Source organism: Orbilia oligospora (assembly GCF_000225545.1).
Source record: "Orbilia oligospora ATCC 24927 unplaced genomic scaffold scaffold00210, whole genome shotgun sequence".
In the NCBI taxonomy this organism is placed as follows: domain Eukaryota; kingdom Fungi; phylum Ascomycota; class Orbiliomycetes; order Orbiliales; family Orbiliaceae; genus Orbilia; species Orbilia oligospora.
The window spans coordinates 311,043-327,219 of record NW_011645767.1 but is presented as its reverse complement, the minus strand read 5'-3'; the positions used below and the strand labels follow the sequence as shown (position 1 = coordinate 327,219).

At 44.1% G+C, this 16,177-nt stretch overlaps 5 protein-coding genes across 5 annotated transcripts; 2 read left to right on the top strand and 3 right to left on the bottom strand.

Moving 5' to 3' along the window:
- Positions 1 to 2,060: 2,060 nt before the first annotated feature.
- AOL_s00210g83 (uncharacterized protein) lies at positions 2,061 to 4,817 on the top strand (the record flags this gene model as incomplete). The annotated part of the gene is made up of 5 exons (XM_011128885.1): positions 2,061 to 3,323; positions 3,392 to 3,919; positions 4,001 to 4,342; positions 4,422 to 4,632; positions 4,711 to 4,817. The coding sequence occupies 5 exons, from the start codon at positions 2,061 to 2,063 to the stop codon at positions 4,815 to 4,817; spliced, it is 2,451 nt and encodes an 816-aa protein (XP_011127187.1).
- Positions 4,818 to 5,916: 1,099 nt separating this feature from the next.
- Positions 5,917 to 6,455, top strand: AOL_s00210g82 (uncharacterized protein; the record flags this gene model as incomplete). Its single annotated transcript, XM_011128884.1, has 2 exons — positions 5,917 to 6,120; positions 6,222 to 6,455. The coding sequence occupies 2 exons, from the start codon at positions 5,917 to 5,919 to the stop codon at positions 6,453 to 6,455; spliced, it is 438 nt and encodes a 145-aa protein (XP_011127186.1).
- Positions 6,456 to 7,639: 1,184 nt separating this feature from the next.
- On the bottom strand, positions 7,640 to 9,225 carry AOL_s00210g81 (uncharacterized protein; the record flags this gene model as incomplete). The annotated part of the gene is made up of 5 exons (XM_011128883.1): positions 7,640 to 8,141; positions 8,214 to 8,383; positions 8,480 to 8,541; positions 8,644 to 8,874; positions 8,976 to 9,225. 5 exons carry the CDS (start codon positions 9,223 to 9,225, stop codon positions 7,640 to 7,642), a joined length of 1,215 nt encoding a protein of 404 aa, XP_011127185.1.
- Positions 9,226 to 10,910: 1,685 nt separating this feature from the next.
- On the bottom strand, positions 10,911 to 11,864 carry AOL_s00210g80 (uncharacterized protein; the record flags this gene model as incomplete). The annotated part of the gene is made up of 1 exon (XM_011128882.1): positions 10,911 to 11,864. One exon carries the CDS (start codon positions 11,862 to 11,864, stop codon positions 10,911 to 10,913), a length of 954 nt encoding a protein of 317 aa, XP_011127184.1.
- A 125-nt stretch (positions 11,865 to 11,989) lies between these two features.
- AOL_s00210g79 (uncharacterized protein) lies at positions 11,990 to 16,177 on the bottom strand (the record flags this gene model as incomplete). The annotated part of the gene is made up of 7 exons (XM_011128881.1): positions 11,990 to 13,742; positions 13,816 to 14,614; positions 14,778 to 14,976; positions 15,040 to 15,336; positions 15,390 to 15,449; positions 15,527 to 15,764; positions 15,843 to 16,177. 7 exons carry the CDS (start codon positions 16,175 to 16,177, stop codon positions 11,990 to 11,992), a joined length of 3,681 nt encoding a protein of 1,226 aa, XP_011127183.1.

Below are 16,177 nucleotides of genomic sequence, written 5' to 3'. Positions count from 1 at the left end.
AGAAGAAGAAGAAGAAGAAGAAGAAGAAGAAGAAGAAGAAGAAGAAGATTTGTATTCTTGATGGGTGTCTGATTTTACCCTTTCTTCCCCTTCCGCTTCTTGTTATTTTCTTGTGCCAGTGACTTTTTCTTTTTTTCCCTTTCCTTTTTGTTTTTGTTCTATCACGATTAATTGGGCTCGGATGCATGGCTCTTGGTTTACAGCTAGCCCCATTTATTAACATTCCTAGGTACACAGCAATCCATTTATTCTGCACCCCATCTAGTACTGTTTCCGCTCTATCTTAAATTTCACACCCCGCCCCCATGTAATTTTATGGTACTGAGTTCAAAGACCGGTTATTCATCTTATCCTATGCTTGGTTTACAATTTGGATCGGGATGAAGTTCAGCCCACATAGTTTGATCCCAGTCCCCCTCATGGCAGCTACAATCCCTTGACGCCCCATGATTTGGAAAACCCCTGAAGCGTCGACAAGCTTTCAACAAATGTAGCGCCTCTCGTTTTTCATTGGTTAAGAATACTTTTCTCAGTTTTATTCGCTTCTTAAGATTTTTCAGCTGGTCTTCAATTCGGGGTATATGTTGAACGTAATCCATATGAGTGCTGGCAGAAAGTATCCTACCAGCTCCTTTTACTCTTAGAAAGGAATTCCCAATCTCAAAATTATTCGTTTTTTCCTTGGCCCTGGTTAATACTTTGGAGAAGGCTAAATAAGACTTCCACGACTCCTCACTTCGTCTTGCGTCCAATCCTATACTAAAATGGGAGTTGAAGCACTGGAGTAGATCCCTCGCCTCTCGGGTGTTATCGCAGCAGGAAAATTGGCTATTGCCGTTATCTCCAAGCTGTTCGCTGCATTCGTTCAGCAAGCGGCTGAGGTTTGTCATTCGGCGTACCGACTGTGCACGTGAGGGCTTCTCGGCGCTGTTCTTTGAAATTGTTACTGCGTTATGACAGCTTATGCTAATCCGGCCTTCTAGATCATGGAGATCGGGGATTCTGGTTATATGGAGTGTTTTTTTCGGCGGTGGGTGGGCCGGTGGCAGGAGTGGAACTCCGGACCCTTCCATCACGGCGCTGCTATATATATTATATTTGGTTCGCAACTGTGGCAGTATTTCTGTTGTGCGCCTCCAAGGATTCTGGTGTCAGAATCAAAAGAAGATGTGGTGGTATTGACTGGTCTGTGATGCTGACGTTTTTTCCCCAGCCTAAAATCTTAAATATGACGGATAGCTGAGCTGCCATGCTGTCTTCTAGAATTATAATTATAAATAAAGCTCTTAAAATTTCGATTATCCGTCATCGGCAAATGTACATGCCCGCACGTGCACCACCAGATTTGGGCAAATGAGCATATTAATTGAGTTTTCGGCTTCATCTAGCTTTGAGCTCTGTTTCCGTTTGATAACACTTAACTTAACGTTAAGTGGTATACTTACATACCCAAATATTGACCTAGCGTCAGTTTTGCATAAGGCATGTCAAGTATCCTGGACTTGATTATGGTAATAGTCGACAATATAATAGATACTACCATATTAGGGTGTGATTTGGGGGTGGATAGCCTAGGGTTGCGTACGTCAGTGCAGTGGATGACCGGTTCAATTCCTTTCTAACGAGCCGTGAACAAGCCACACAGGTTATGCAAGGTAGATTCCCGGTCACGTGACCGGGATATCTCAAACAGGCGGCCTGCCGGGCGTGTGGACCGGATCAAAATCACACGTACTTGCACTTGCGCATGCACTTAATTGACACATCCATATCCAGATGTAGGCAGAATCGACTCTGGAGCGTGAAATAGTCTTATTACTATAACGCTAGTGTGAAGGATTTATAACCAATCTCATACATCTTCCGACTCTATATCGATCGTTGTCGACCTGAGCTTGATACCGGCCGGAGCATATATTATATTTTCTCTCTTTTTACATTTATATATATAGGGAATATGCATACTATATACTAAAGCTCTGTAAAATTGAACTTGGAGCATCTGCGGCGTGCATCTTCCCAAAATTTCAAATTCACGCGACACAATCGTGCACAACTCGATGGCAACCCCCATAAGTTCCATAGATCCAACCGCGGATGATCTTATCTTGCTGCAATCTGTCGCTGCCAGCCTTGGTGCCCCAATATCGCGTTTTTTGGAGGAATTTCTCGGACCCCGGATTATAGATGACCCACCATCTGCACGCCCCCAGACTGAATATACCAAAGAACAGTTTTCCCTTTTCCTAAAAGCGGCAGCTACGTTGAAGATTCCGATATGGCTGTTTTTGGGGAAAATATCAATATTCACTAGCACATGCACGGATGATAGTACGGCTACAAGTTCTGCGACTTTAGGGTCGTCGTCGCCTGAACCGGCACAATCTAATGCCGACCTTATACAATTTTTAAATATTCAACGTGATGATGTTATTCACCCCGCTTCGGCTTCCAGTATCGAGCCGCTAGTGAACACACATAGCAGTACTAGTATTAGTGAACAGGGCGGCGGTACACATCAGGTTCCGAGTTTCAGTCACAGTTCCACAGACCTCCAACCACATTTAAACAGTTTCACCGATTTCCCCGGCTTATTTCCCAGTATTGAACCGGATCTCGATCCAGCTGGTATTGAAGGGAGGGGTGGGATTGATGAAGCGCAGTGGAATGAAACCTCAAATATCGATATAGGCTTCGGCGATGAAAACTTGATCGACGAGCTCGAGTTCGGTAGTGGAGCTGGGGATCCTCTCATCTCTTTTGATGACCTTTGTCCCCAAAACTCATCGGAGGCCATGGGCCTACCCCTTGCGAGCCCTCAAAATGTTCTTGGAGTTGACGACGCGGTCGAAATACCATCAGATGTTTTCATGATGAATACATTCGCCGAATCTGGTGCGTCTTTGCTTGGAAGTTTATCAAAAGTAATAGATTACAATAACATGGCCATCGCCGCCTCATCGTCCAACAGCGACCTTAATGATTGGCAAATGGTACTCCCATCTTGCGTCACCAATAATATCTTCGAATTCCCGCTAGCAGAAATCGCCCGATCTTCAGAATTTCAGTTGTTTTCTACTATGAATGATTTCCTAGTGGACCCAATCCCAGAGGATGAACACTCCATTCTCGCAGAAGCCGTTGAGAAGTCAAAGTCCAGTCAACGTAAAAGTAAAACTAGCAAGGGTGCTGCCGTAGCAGGCCCCAAGACCAAGCGGATTGAGAAATCCAAAGCGCCAGCTCCCACTGATATGGCTCTTCGCCCAAAGCGGGGAGTGCGCTCAAAGATAGCTTGCATGAGATGCAAATTCAATAAAAATAAGGTACCTACTACCTCAGATATGATTTTTGTCAAGGGGAAATGACATCAAAGCTAATACATGTGTCTTAGTGTATACCAAACCCATATGATCCAAGTAGGCCATGTTTAGATTGCGAGGGTGCGAGCTACACAATGACAACCCTTCCATGTACTTACCATGCTATCACGGACTGCATTTTATTCCGAACTACAAAACTAGAGCCCCGGCATCAATTTTGGCTTGGTATCACGAACCAGCCTCGCAAAAGCGACACTTCGGATGATTGGGTCAGGTTCGACTTTGCGAATTCCAACGCATACCCCCCTCTTGATCTCGTTCAATCTTGGCGCCCTACCGCCCATAAAACTATCGAGATTTCTCAGGGATATGGGAGGTCGTTGGCTCTACAGATCTGTAAATATGAACCTCAAGGGCCTCAGGACATGGACAATGCCGTACTTCCCCATCCATACTGTGTACTAGACCTAGCAGAGACGGAGAAGGCCATTTCAGCTTTTGCAGCCGAAACGTTTCAGCAATACTACGAAGCGAAAGTCAATCAAGCCGACTCAATCTCTTTATATGCCTTTAAATTAGCGTATCGCATGCAAGCCTCGGTAAGTTGAACACCATTTCAAAGGGAAGATGGGAGAGGAGATTTAGGCAATGGCCTATGGAAGAAACTTACCGTTTTATAGTCTCGCCTGCTCCGTAATTGCCTTAAAATGTGGACCTATGCCCGGTATATGGAAGGTGGCTGGACTTTATCGGGGTTGGACCTACTAGGATTGGCGTCTAATAGCGATGGCAAAGCAAGGCTCAGTGACGCATTCATCATTGATTTCCAAATCGATGAAATATTCGTGCGACAGCTACTACAGCCATCAAAAACGGCAATTCTAGAAGAGCTACAAAAGAAGATATTAGGAAGAGAGCGGAAATCATGGCTGGTCATCTTCCTTGCCTGCTTCATCATCCTGAGCAGCGTTGAGTTGCTGATTAAGCAGCAACAGAGAACTATACACCGGCGTAACCCAAACGTTAGGTTCCCTCGAACCTCAGATGCCTTTCGAGATTCACTTTGAGTCCTTCTTACTAATTCGTCAATTGGCTAGGCAGCGAAATTATCTTAACACCAGCCTCGTTCGTGACCTTTTTAATAGTTCTAAAATCATCTTATCGTACTTTCATTATCGGAAACCTGGTGACAATCCTTTTGCGCAAGACTGGTATTCCGGTAAATTCGCGGAGAAATTTCGAAAGTCCGCAGATTTAGATGATGAACAGTTTCAGGTTATTAGATACATCGCTACCGAGGCAAGAAAGAGGTGTAAGTTCGAGACTTGAATCTTTTCACTATTGATTTCCCTGTTCAGAAAATTTCCAGCTAACGGCTAGTCGCGGTTAGTACCTGAGTTTATAGAACTCACCAAGTCAAATAGATACACCGAAGATTGCTGGTTCACTGGACAGCTATTCTTGTCCGATTGGCATCCGCCAAATATTGCTTCCTAGGATCAACTGTTTGCATTTATCTGTAATAATTCCAAGCTTGCGATGCTCTCTTTACATCAATTTTACATCAATTTTACATCAATTAGCAACTCCGCATTTCCTATATAGGGAGATAGCACCCTGCGTAGCTCATACAGTTACTGAAAGTTTTAGCATGATATTATAGAATGCATGTTGATCAGTAGTAGTAACAGTTTGCATTATTTACGGTTAATTCCACCTAAAATTCGATTTTGTAAATTTAGCGTCCAAATTATAATAGAATAGCCACGAGGTTGCCTAACAAAAGTCTAGGTGTTACTTAAGTTGGGAAAAAGTCAAGGTGTTTTAGATAGACGTATACATATAAGCCAATTACTCCACCACCAATAGAACGATTTTAAAGCCCCGCCAGCTAGCTTGCAACGGCTTTAGAGAGCCATTTCTAAAGTTTATTAGTCAGCAATTCGGATTAAGACCCGGTCACCTGACCGGACTCTAGATCCAATCAAGATATATAGAAGTACAGTCATAGACGCCCATTTGATATAAGGCTGAAAGGAAAAAGGAAAAAGGGACTTAGCACGAGGCGCAAAGATGCGCGATACTCCTTCTGCGGCCGCAAGCTTGACCGGTATACCTCTAGATCTGGTTGATGACGAAAGCATATGCATACTGACCGGATACTGAGTAACGAATATTCAGTAATTAAAGTGGGCAAGCCGGCTTGGGGTTATCATTATGAGAGTTTTCTATACTAGATCTGGAGATCGGGAACTATTATTGGTAGTTATAGCAAGCATAGAAAATGTACCGTAGCCGGCTAGCCGCCTGAAAAAGTATAAATATACCAGGTGCCAGCTGCTAACTCAATTTAGTGAAGAGGTATCGATGTCAATAAATTGATTGGAAAGTGGAATCTAAAAAGTGCGAACTACTCTTATTTTCCCCTGTCAGATTTCCTACGACCTTATCGAAGCAGACGAAATCGAGTAAAGAACAGTGAAATCAACGAGTGTCCATTTGTTGATCTAGCTATTCTGTATCGAAAGAAAAATAGCCGCTCGCCCAGAACAAGGCAGTCCCTTGATATCCTGTGCTTGATAGCTTAGACATCATAATGGAAGCAAATATGGAGTTTTCCACGGCAGTTGCCATCCGAGAGCCTCTAGTCTCGCACGAGGATAGAGAAGATAGCCACTTCAGCCACCCACTTAGTCTGGATCTAGATATCGATCTTGTAACCCTCTCAATCTCCGAGGTTGCAGAAGCTATGAGAATGGATACTCGGACTCATCCCGAGGTACCTCTAACGCTTGCCCCTGTAAGTCTACTAACTACAACTCTTATGTAGTAACTACAATCAGATACATACATAGGCGTTTAGAATATACTTAGAACAAAAGCTAACTAGCACACCTACAGCCAAATGCGGTTCAGGATATAAATGCCAATACGGTTCTAAATCTTCGCGCAGAGCCCGCGTATACCCGCCCACCCTCGCTGAAGTTCGCGGGCACGAAAATAAAGAAACTCAAGCAAAGGGAAAAGAAGCGACTTTCCGAACGGCGACTTAAATCTCTTTTCTCGGAGGTAAAGGAAGCGCCATGGAGTACATTCCGAATCATCAGTGATTTGCAACCCCAATTCAAGAATTAAGGGGTGGGAAGGTTGGAACTTGGGCGTGGGGGAAGTCACGAAGTACTAGGACGCAAACATGAAATTTTGATAACTTTGGCGCTTTCAATGTAGGAATATACCAATAACCTTCCCATGGGATACAAGCGTATTAGTTTTCTGGGTAATAATTGCTCGTTTCACGCATGCATGGCCTGTCGAATTTCTTAAATTTTGAATCTTGCTTTTTACAACTTATCCCTCGCACAGAGCTTCGTTCGAACAATGTCCTCATTTCTTTTGTTGGTTTTTTTACCGTTTTATTTACTTGTGGTGTATCTTAAAGCTTGGGTCCCGGTTTGAAATTACGTTTATATATTCATCGACGTATCGGTTATTTTATTATAGAATCGTTTCGAGCGCGACCTGTCCGAGTCGAAGTTTGCGGTGTCGTTGCTTTGGACTATGACTAGCTAGTCCCCAATTACGCTCATCAATATATCGTAATAGATAAGTATATATATATATGAATATGTCCGGATTCAAACTGACGGTAACCTTGGAACGGCATTGATTTTTGAGTTTTCATGATATTTCAATCCCTGCTGGTTCTTTTTAATCCTCTCCGCTTATCCCTTTGGAAGCAGGATTGCAGTTGAGAAGGTTGATTCCTGTTTCTACATATCTGTGGGACTGTGGGTTGCCTTCGACAGCAAGCACTGTAGTTGCTACAGGATTGTTGCAATTCGGGTTTGCATAAAACCCCATTATACACATGCACAGTGCGGTCCCGTAATTAGCCATCCATACTAGTGGTAGACTTCATGTTGTATCGTACCAACGAGATACCAACTAAGGCCCGTCCGTTGCATTTTGTTCACCAGTCTAGAAAGTTAGATGCAGTCGTTTGCAATTAGATTAATGGTCAACCGAGCTACTTCATGTATGTTCCTCACTAAGCAATTGCAATTGTAGTACGCATTGATATTGCTGGGCACACAACCTCTCACCATAAAGCTCCAAGCCCGTCGCCACCGTTTATTCATACAATTTAACACAAAGAGGGAGTAGGTTTCAATGTTACTCGTTAGATATCAAAACCACGCAATGTTGGGTTTTGGGTAAATTTAACTAGACTAGGTTCTGGGAAAGTTTCATGAATTCAGTATAGTCTGCAAAGAGCAAAATAGTTGAAAAGAGAGATGTAGTGCCGCAAAGGTACATAACTATTTGGATGACCCCAGGGTCCCACAGGATCCATTATCTGACGTAACTTCCTGGAGGACCGTCGGATCCGGGTCCATGGGATCGAAAATGAACCAACCCGGGATGTCAGGAAGATCCATATAGAGGCAATCCCGAAGTACTTTTATGGAATTTGGGAGCTTCCATGCTCTTTCTGGATTATGAACCCACAATCGCAACATATGCCTCTTGGCAATCTCATTGTCTTCGAACTCTCGGCGACCGTGGAGAACGGCGAGATTGTTGATAAAAATCAAGTCGCCGGATTGGAGACCGATCTCAATAGAGTTCTTATTCGCCACCGTTTCAACTATATTAAGGGCCTCCCTCTGCGTTCTGGTTAGTGGAGGAAGCCCCAGTCCCTCAAGCCTGTGTGTGCGGAATTCTTCCAGCAATGCAGCACGGGAGAAGCAGAAGAATGGTTTTCCGTCGTCGGTTTGATAGAGCAGCGGACGCCGGATATACAAAGGGTTCTGTCGGGCCCTAGTGCATCCGTATGGTTAGATAAGTCGTTCCCCTACCTTGTTTTTTTGGATGTGACGCCCCATAACTTACGTTTGGTGAATCCAGTTGCTGTCTGCTAGAATTGGTATGATATCCGGTCTCGTTTCTAAGATATCTTGATAAGTTTTAGAGGCTGAGGATAGGCGAACCTGTCCACCTGACGCCGGCGGACTGAGACAGTATAGACTAATGATATCGCATGCGTGGTCGTTGTGAAACGTCTAATTGTATTAGACCAATGAAAAGATATTAGTCCTTAAATATCCTATGGGGATGAAAGGTTTAAATTCTCCTCTTTCAGCGAATAATTAATTTACCTGAAATTGGTTTGAGTAGTAGCCTGCCTGCGTTTCAATTCCCTTCAGCGTGGTAAGGTGGGCTATTTCATTGGGCGGAAAAGGTCAAAACGGTATCCGTATATAGTACTTAATTGCTCAAAGATTCTGCTTCAAAACTAGAATGGAAGGTTGCCATTACGTACTAATCATGCTCCCAGTTGGACTTTGTCGTCCAAAATTTCCGCCTACATAGGCCGAAACCCCAGAGGCTACAATGATGTTTTCTTCTTCGGTAAATTCCTGGGGGTTTAATCCTCGAAGGAGAACAAATCCTTCTCCATCGTAAACTTGCTCGCTGACTCTCTCAAGTACGTTCCCTAGAGTTGGAAGATGGAAGTTCTCCTTGTTTATATCCAATAGGTCGTAGTTATGCTCTATTGGAAGACCGGCAAGTTAGTTGAGAGGTTGCAATTGTTCAATAAGAACACCTATATAATATCCACATAAGCTCATAAAATAAATGGTATTTGAGAACCTTGAAAAGCTGTGAGGGCATCTATGAGTTCCTCTCGATGCTCCTTGGTAAGTTGGATAGCATATTGGTCTTCTCGAACAATTGTCGCTCCACTCCAAGCAGACCGCCCGGTCACTTGGCCTGGTCCTTCCGCCCAATGCGTTGTGAACAGGTTGTTTGGCACGAACGGTCCCGCGCCAAATTCACCCAAACGGTACTTCTGGCGGACGCCTCTCGGGAAAAAATGTTCTTCTAAATCAACCGATTCCATCTCGATGGTCGCAAATTGTAGTCTCGGCTTCTCTCGGAAATTCTTTTTAATTTTACAGACAAGTAAGAGGGAAGATCGATATACCGTTACGTAACAACAGGTTATCCAATTCTATGGACGAACGATACGTATCACCTGGACAGCATCTGCTACCACATGTCATCTATATATGCTTAATCCGAGAACTGCAGAGCCTCAACCATTAACCCCGCTTCGAATAGCATTTGAATTGACCCCGAGCATCGATACCGATGTCCTCTCTTAATCCCAAGCGTACAATACATATGCATACTATATGCATGTTTGATGTAGAAGGCTCTATCCGTATGAAGAAACGAAAGGATGCCTAATACCCAGCGAATCAAAATTGCTTCTCATGCCGTTTTGCAGCAGGCCGCATATCTTTGTGCATGTTTGTCCACCTATACACATCTTGACGGGAAAAGGTGACGAAGACTGAGAAAGTTGCGTCCCATATCACAAAGCCAGTCACTTCTTAATTCGGAGAACCTGAGAATCAAAACACCCCATTATTTGGAGCTCTGTGGCGCATAAAGAATCACTTTAGGGGAAAGTAGCTTCAGTAATTGATTGATTTACTAGAAGAGCATTTATATCGTGTCGAGCGACAGAGTATGGGGATTTATACTTATAAAACTACCTCTGATTAATTAAAATACATCTACGAGGCGCATATCATGCTATAAAATGTGGGGGCTAGCTATAGACAGCACCGCAAATCTACTGATTATGGGTAGAAGAATAATGTCGAAAAACAATTCTTCACAGATCAAAAGCTGGTATGTGTTCAAAACCCTCCCATGTGCGCATGTGATGCATGCTTGTATACAACTTTCATGGAGTAGCTATATATATAGGAGTATGATATAATGATCATAGAAGTGCTGGGCGCCATGGGCTAGAGCTCGAGCCTGAGGCTCAACAATTTAAGATTCCATAAGCAGTGTCAGCTATAAGTTAACTGAGCCCCGGATTCAGCCACAGATAGCCTGGTTACAAGGCTAGCAAGTCCGGTCGCCACAAGTCAGCAATTAACCAACAAAAACAACACACCTATCACGGTCCTGACCGGATTTGAATCTCAAACCACTCTTATCGGCGAGCTGTCAGGGTTTTTATGATGGTTTTTTTTGCTCTCTTCCGGCATTTATACTGGCGTCGACGGATTTTGTGGGCTGAACAACCTCTGTCATTTGCTGGTGCCAGTCTAATACATGTTCCGTCACATTTTATTATATCATCTATTCTAAATGAATATGTACTAATTTTCGTTGAATCAAAAGCGGGCCCAGTCTAGTACTGGCCAGCACTGGCCGGTATGCAGGATTATACGCTCGCATCGGGTGTTATTTACCGCGACGAATATAAACAAAGGAATGAACGACTTCTCAATTTACGTACTTTGTTTTAGAATATATAAACTTATTTTATAGATCTACTGTTTGACAGACGAGTCGAACTTCGGAGATTTACGAAGTTTTCATGTCTCCCCTACTTTAATTAGAGATTTTTGCGTTGCAGGATAAACTTCAACTAAATTTATGAAGTAGCTAACTAACTAAGGGGAAAAGATATATATATATATATAAAGCAGCTCCCCAGGCTCAGCTTGCCGAAGCGTTTTAATACAAGACTACCCTCCAGGGCCGGCGGAATAGATGAGTTTATAAATGATTCCACTTTTCTCTCAGCAAACTGATGATGCTTTCGTCTTCCTGTTCTTCCGCGTATGCTAATGCTGTTTGGTGCGCATCGTTCGTTACTTCCGGGTCTGCTCCGTTCTCCAGCAGCAGTTTGACGGCACTTTCGTTCCCATTCTCTATTGCGTAAAATAATAGTGTTTGGCCCGAGCTGTTACTAGAATTTGGACTTGCCCCTTTCTTCAGTAGCAAGCTGGTGATTTCTTCGTCATCGTTTGATATCGCGGCAAACAACATTGGCTCGCCATTCTCATCGTTAGCGTTCGGGTCTGCTTTGCACTTCAAGAGCAATTTGACGATATCTTCTTTCTGATTCGCTATTGCATACGATAGTGGTGTTTCGCCGGAATTGTTCTTAGCCTCCAAGTTTGCTTTTTTCTTTATTAGCAATCCGATGATTTCTTCGTCGTCGTTTGATATCGCGGCAAACAATATTGGCTCGCCGTTCTTATCTTTAGCATTCGGATCTGCTCCGCCCTCCAAGAGCAGTTTGACGATACTCTCTTCAACCCTATTCGCCATTGCATACGATAGTGGTGTTTCACCGGACTTTTTCTTAGCCTCCAAGTTCGCTTTTTCCTCTATTAGCAATACGACGATTTCTTCGTCTTCGTCGGATATCGCAGAAAATAATATCGGCTCGTCGTCCTGATCTATAACATTTGGGTCTGCTCCACACTTCAAGAGTAGTTTGACTATATCTTTGCTCCCATTCGCCATTGCATTCGATAATGGTGTTTCGCCAGATCTATTCTTAACCTCCAAGTTTGCTTGTTTCTCTATTAACAATTCAATCATCTTTTCGTCGTCGTCTCGTATCGCGGAAAATAAAATATGTTCCCCCTCCTCATCAGTGCCGTTGGGGTCCGCACCGTGCTCTACTAGCATCTGGGCGATCTCTTGATGACTAAAGTCCATCGCGAGTGATAAGGGAGTTTGTCCTTCATTATCCTGAATATTCGGATCTGCCCCACCTTCTAGCAACAGGCTAGCAATTTTCTGCTCGCCATTTTCTGCCACGATCAACAAAGGCGTTGCACCGGCTAAGTTTTGAACGTTGCAATCCGCTTTTTTTTTTCCACTAGGAGTTTGACAACATCCTTGTAATCGTTATCAACTGCGTGATGAAGCGCTGTAAGCCCTTCTGCGTCCTGGACATTGACATCGATATCCGCCACATTCTTCACGAGAAGACTGGCAATTTCTGGCTCCATATTGCCAAGCGCAATTAACAACGGGGTTAAACCTTCCGAATTTTTGATGTTGAAGTCCACCTTCACTCTCAAGCTTGTAGTGATTTGCAAAGTTTGCCCCGTTACCAGACTCCACACGCTGTTGAGCAGTCTGGTGATGAGAGAAAACGAGACCACCTCCCGATTTGGCTCTGTTTTCCTCAAAAATACTTCAACAATATCCTCGCAGCCCCATTCTATTGCAATCATGAGCGGTGTTCGGCCATCTGAATCTTTGACGTTGGGGTCTGCCCCCTTTGCTAGTAATAATTCAACGACTTCTTTGTGTTCAGAGTCTGCGGCAGCGGCCAGAGGCGTTCGATTTGACGAGTCCATGGTTCTGTGATCTGCCCCTTTTTCCAATAAAAATTCGACGATATCTTTGTGACCGTTTCCCGCCGCAAGCAACAGAGGTGTTTGACCTTGGGAATCCGTGGATTTGCAGTTTGCCCCTCTCTCTAAGAATAATTCAACGAGGTCTTTGTGACCATTCTCTGCCGCAACGGATAGCAACGTTTGGCCCCATGAATCTTTAGCTTCTATGCCAATCCCGTCCTTCACCAATAGTCGTGTTATTATCGGCTTCAGCCCGAAGTATGCCCCAAGCGATAGCAGCGTTGGACCCCATGAGTTCTCAGTTTCGAGGTTAGGTCCGTTTTTTCCCAATAGATGCTCAATTACCGGCTTCAGCCCGAAGTATGTTGCAATGTGGGACCCTGGCATTTGGTTTTTTAGGCTAGATTCGAATTGGGTTGAGGTGAAAGGCTTTGGCGATGATAACCCTGGCATAAACATAGCTTGAACGCAAGCCGATCGTAGGCCGGCACCGCCCTTGAAAAGAAGGTTGTGTACTAATGACATAGTGTCACTCTGTCTCGTGGGCCAGTCAGGACAGTCGGCTTTGGGTTTTGTATTTGGGCTGCGTTCACCGCCATCAAACTGGCCTTCGGCCCAGGAGTCTCGGGTGTGCTTGCCCCAATTTTTGGCGGCATAGCTGTATAGAGAATTCGATTTCAGCCTCTTCTTAAACTCTTCCTCGCTCTGACTTTGGCCTGCCTTGAAATGATCGTATGAAAGATAAAGGATACACGCTCTTGCAATGTCACTATTAGCGTGAGGGAACCAGGATCGCCAACTCCGTTCAAAATACTCTTGGACTGTATAATGAGCTAGCTTCACGGTGTTGCTCTCTTCTTCATAGGTGACTAGCCCACGACACAACGAAATAATATCGTTGATATTAGTTATATTGTTTTTGTCGATTTTGTTGGTACCAGGCTCAACAGCAATCGCATGCTGCAGCTCCTCTTTAGTGAGATGCCTCGATGACCGTGTTATCCATGATAGGACCTGGAAAGCTTTGCGAGCACTGCCTACGGAGGCTTTTTTATCTTTCTTAATATCTGGGTCTTTGCCACAAATCCGGTTCATGATAGTTTGATATGTTACATCGTATGGGCTTTCCGAACTTGTGCCAAACCGCTCCAAGCATGTTTGTATTTCCTTCCAGTTTGGTTCGTCTAGAGATTCAATCGCGTCAAACTGCAGCTCCGCAAGGAGGAACCTGGATATGTTTATTTAGTAGGTGCTCCCCGGTCCCAAGGTCTAGCGTAAGGAAATTTGAGGTTAAGTCTCACATTCCCTGAGCTCGCTCTGAAATCATTTGTTTGATGGTTTCTTTGTGTTCCTTTGCGCTCGAGTTTCCCACTTCATCAATTCTGATCTCCAAATAGCGTTTTACATCTTCTGTAGATGCACGTATCTCGCACTCTTTGCATGCGCCGAGTTTCTTGAACCGATTTTGGATATCATGTATGCGTCGTGAGGTAGCATATATGTTTATGCCGTGGTCCTCGTTCATGTCAAATAGTTTGCCAAGGAATACTGAACGTTCCTTCTGATTTTGGTATTCATCGAGAGCGTCGAGGACGATGAACACCCTAGAATAGGTTTTAACAACTGCACAGAGGGCATCGATGACCTCCCTAAGGGGCGGCCGCCCACTGTTCTTGTGGTCATCAAAGAGCTTTTTGAAGTGCTTTGGTAGAGAACCGGCTCGAGTATCACCTAGCTGTTTTAGTAAATCCGAGAATAAATCTTCTACCTCAAGAGCGGCGCTTCCTTTGAAATCGAAGTAGATGAAAGCGATCCCAATACTCGGATCATTAGAACGTTTGTCAAGCAAATCGTTTATGACAGTAGATGTGAGTACCGTTTTACCGGCGCCGGGAATGCCTGGGCAGAACAATATTTCCTTAGCCCTACCCAGCCAATTTCGATATTGAATGGAGGTTAGTAACCATTCTCCAGTTCCAGGCTTGCAACGCTTAGAAGTGGCGTCATGCTTAGAATGGCCGTTGATCTTCGATATCCATTTTAGAATTTCACGATCTTCTGCTATCGCCTGGGCACTTAATTCTGCATTTTTGGCAGCAACTACCCGTAATCAAGGCTCCGTAAGCTTTTAGACAAACAGATAAGTGACCGAGCTACTCAATCTTTCCCTTGAGTCAAGAACCACTCAAGTGGCCGTTGTCTTGTGGGATTACTGGGCGCCTAGGCACTAAGAATCATTCATCGAGTCCGTGGAGGTACGTACCTTCTTTCAGCAGCTCCTTAATCTGACTACAAACCGTCGTGTATGTTTTATCTTGAGGACTCCCTAGCTTGACGATCGTTGAGTGATCTCCATCAGCCGGGAAGCGTCTTTCCAAGCTGCTGCCAACCCCTAGCTCTGTAGAGTCCCTCTCAACAACCATTATAAGCTCTCCAGCTCGACCATAACCTCCACCTTCTAACTAAAACTCTAGATTAGCTTCCGTTGTGAAAAAGCCGGGTATCTTGGAAGCTTTATTGAATACCGCGATAACTTTCTTTGTCTCCTTTGTTTCATAGAATGAATAAACTTTCGTCTGTTTTTCAGTAAGGTGGCTCTTAAATGAATCAATAGTCCCTGTAATCCTTCCCGTCTCGTAGTTGATTGCTTGAAGAAGCCTAACCCCCTGACCCGCGGCCATGTCTGGATCTCCGTTTACCATCTTATCGACATCTTTGAGGTTTGCGTTACGAAAAGGAACCCCAAAAAAGAAAAGACCCATCATCGAGTCGAAGATGTCTTTGTAGAGGTGATTTGCGTCAAAGGACGCCAAGTTAACTGCCTGAAAACTATTAGAGTGTTAATTAAATAAAGCCAGCAACAGGGGTGCCGTACATGTGCGATAAGGGCACCGCCTAAACTATGGCCTATCCAGATCAATCGCCTCTTTTTCGCCTATTTTTGTTGATCAGTTGCCTTTCTGACTATTAAATTAAACATTAGGCTCAAGGGCCCCCTGGAAAACTGTATACCTCTTCAGTTTCTCTAGCTTTATGCAGTTCAATTAACAGGTCCCTGGAATGATCTTCGATATGTCGTTGAACTGTATCTTTATATTTCGTGTTGTATCCATATGTCATTGTCCTGCAGTATTTTAATTCCTCGTCCTCGCCTAAAAAGTCCTGAAGCCACATCGGCGTTACACCCCCAGCTTCAGGACCAACCCACGACCCGAAAGCATGAGAGTTAAGCCCCGAAACAGCGACGATACTTTAAGAAGACTTGTTATTATACGATATTTATAACTTCTAAGATCATTATGTAACTTTTATAGCGAAGCATGCTTACTCTATCTTGATTTTGCTCTCTTCAACCGGATATAGTTGCGTGAGACCTGAAAAATCGGTATCAATTTGTACAGTTTTATTTTTGTAATTGAAAGATGGGACATTTCTCCGGAGGAAGGCTGGAAGCCCCGCCGTCGGTTCTTTGGGCTTCAACTTAAAAATTGCAATCTGGGTTGTTGGGTCAGTACAGTTAGGCGCTAGGCGCAACTGAAGCTCGAAGTTTGGCTCTCCTTTATCAGTAAACCGGCGCTCCAATTCTGACTTAAATTCATCCTCGCTGCAATCTCTGCTGATGCCTATTGCACGGAAGGTGCCTCGGTTCTTGTTGGTGGCCAT